At 40.6% G+C, this 2,298-nt stretch overlaps 1 protein-coding gene across 1 annotated transcript; it reads right to left on the bottom strand.

Annotated features, from left to right (window-relative positions):
- Window positions 1–1,192: 1,192 nt before the first annotated feature.
- On the bottom strand, window positions 1,193–2,228 carry LOC122087711 (cinnamoyl-CoA reductase 1-like). The gene is made up of 3 exons (XM_042656918.1): window positions 2,108–2,228; window positions 1,865–2,019; window positions 1,193–1,735 (listed from the first exon to the last, which is right to left on the bottom strand). Exons 1-3 carry the CDS (start codon window positions 2,226–2,228, stop codon window positions 1,193–1,195), a joined length of 819 nt encoding a protein of 272 aa, XP_042512852.1.
- Window positions 2,229–2,298: the final 70 nt, after the last annotated feature.

Genomic DNA, 2,298 nt, shown 5'->3' with positions numbered 1-2,298 from the left:
TCCCTAGTTACATGACTCTTGTGCTAGCATTGGGTCCAATGAGGAGAGCTTTTGGGTTTCACAGAGGTCGAAGCGTAATTCCGCTACACTCTATGTCTAGGCACAGAGGCTGCGTGTGTTTTACCCTTATATAATTAATTCTAAAGATGTAATTATTAATTTTATTTTCCTTTTATTTTGTAACCAAATGTCTTTGGTTTGTATAATTACTAAAGGTGAGATGTTAAGTGGCGCAAGACACCACACTATTGGAATCATTACTCTCGCTATATATATACTAAGAAGGCCCAAATTCCCTCAGAATGATGATTTGTGTCCAAAATGCCAGCCCCTCATTGCAATTAAGAGTGTATGGTGGTGGTTTGGTACTAGCCAAACTGTTCGATTTTGGTTTGATTCATGATGTAATATGTATAAACCAAAATTGCAAAAAAATATTATTGATTTCAAATTTTCAAATGAAAACTGATTTTTGGGGAAATATGCAGTTGATATTGTATGTTTATGACTCAAATCTTCTGTGGTAAGTGGTGAGCGATAGTGAGGACCTAAAAGCTGAAAGGATCCAGACATGCACCCCAGATATTGAATGCTCACTACCTCTTATTATCTCCTCGCAAAAGATTTTTATGCTATACACTCACCGAGGAAAATTCATGAAGAACAAACTAATCAAGCACCTCACTCAAATGAGGGTGGCCATCCATGACTACACTGGAAAGTAGAAAAAAGGAGTTGAGGGAAGAATCATAAAAAATGAATAGAGGTAAATCCCGGATCCTACGTCCTCCTCTATCTGGTAACGTTATTCAAAAATCATAGGTTTATAATGATTTAGATAAATAGATGGTGGACTTAAACAGTAAAGGCCCATCACAACCACAGCCTTGCAATAGTTGTAAGATCTTTAAAGGGAGGCAAGTGCAGGCATTGGACAACCAAGAATATTGGGATTGACGATCAAAGGTGTGAAGGAAGTTGTTGGGGTGAGGTGAGTAGACCTTTCTCTTGCAAGCTTATCACAGTATCATAGAGGGCTTCCTTCACAGGTGTGAACTCAAGGCCCAGATCCCTTAGCTTCTTGGGTTCACTTCATCAGAGCACCTGCATGCATCCATTACCCACCCCCTCAAAAATATGTAAGAAACAACTTTGGATAAGGCTAGTTGAGTTGAGGTAATATTTAAGAAGCTTACTGAGTAGGGATGGGGTAACCAGGGAACATCTGAAGAAGCATGGCAGAGATCTCAGCTCGGGGAAGGACACTCTGGAGGCAAAGGTACCTCCCAGATGCGGATGGGTTCTCATAAACAAGAATATGAGCCAAGGCTACATCCTTGACGTGAACATAACCCTGTATAGCATTGTCATATACCTTATTCCTGCCATTCAGAAACTTGAGAATGTGAACTACACTAGCATTCAGATTGGGTTGAAGCAGTGGACCAATCTTCAATGGAGGGATAACAGTCGCCAGATCCAACCCTCTCTTCCTTGCCATCTCCCATGCTTTGTGCTCTGCCAGCATCTTCCCATAACAATACCAGTCCGGAATGGTCTTGATATAGGTGGGATCACTCCAGCAAGTCTCATCGACGACCTTGTTAGGACTTCTATTGGGGTCCAAGTAAGTTACTGCGATTGAAGATGTGAAAACCACACGTAGAACTTGGGCTTCTGCTGCGGCATTCATCACATTCATGGTTCCTCTTATTGCTGGCTCCAGCACTCGTTTCTTCAAATTTAAATTTGGGACAAGAAAGAAAGAAAGAAAGAAAGACACGTACATCATCATATCATACCTTAGAAAGCAAATTAAAATAATGTAGATTTGTAGGCAAAAGAAGGGATAGTAATTAATTACTGAATCATTGACAACTGGACAGGCTAGGTGGAAGACTCCACCGCATCCTGTGAGTGCATCGAGAATGCTTTCATAATCAAGAATGTCAGCTTTACAAAGAGTTAATCTCTCCTTAGCCCCTGGCAGTTCCATCAAATGAGAATTCTTTGGATCATCTGTTGCATATATTATAGGTGTAATAGTGTAAGATCATCTGTAGTGTTGATCAGAAATAGAATGATATTATTATATGGAAGAACTTACTAGGGTTTCGAACTGTTCCCTTAACAAAGTAACCTCTTTCCAGGAGAAGTTTGATAAGCCATGAAGCAATGAAACCTCCGGCACCGGTAACACACACGGTTTGGCTGCCGGAAACCATCATTCTTCTCTTTTTGGATCAAGGAGAAGAGGAGGAGATGGCGGAGTACTAGAAAATATGGTAGACAGTAGCA

Source organism: Macadamia integrifolia, chromosome 8 (genome assembly GCF_013358625.1).
Source record: "Macadamia integrifolia cultivar HAES 741 chromosome 8, SCU_Mint_v3, whole genome shotgun sequence".
Taxonomy (NCBI): Eukaryota; Viridiplantae; Streptophyta; class Magnoliopsida; order Proteales; family Proteaceae; genus Macadamia; species Macadamia integrifolia.
This window is presented reverse-complemented; position numbering and strand designations above follow the sequence as displayed.

What these genes read in the sequence shown, in the direction of transcription:
- LOC122087711 (XM_042656918.1), bottom strand. Translation starts at nt 2,228, where the DNA reads ATGATGGTTTCCGGCAGCCAAACCGTGTGTGTTACCGGTGCCGGAGGT. An exon ending in GGGAACAGTTCGAAACCCTA is followed by an intron (nt 2,020 to 2,107) that starts GTAAGTTCTTCC and finishes TATATGCAACAG; the next exon opens with ATGATCCAAAGAATTCTCAT. An exon ending in GTCCAGTTGTCAATGATTCA is followed by an intron (nt 1,736 to 1,864) that starts GTAATTAATTAC and finishes TTAAATTTGAAG; the next exon opens with AAACGAGTGCTGGAGCCAGC.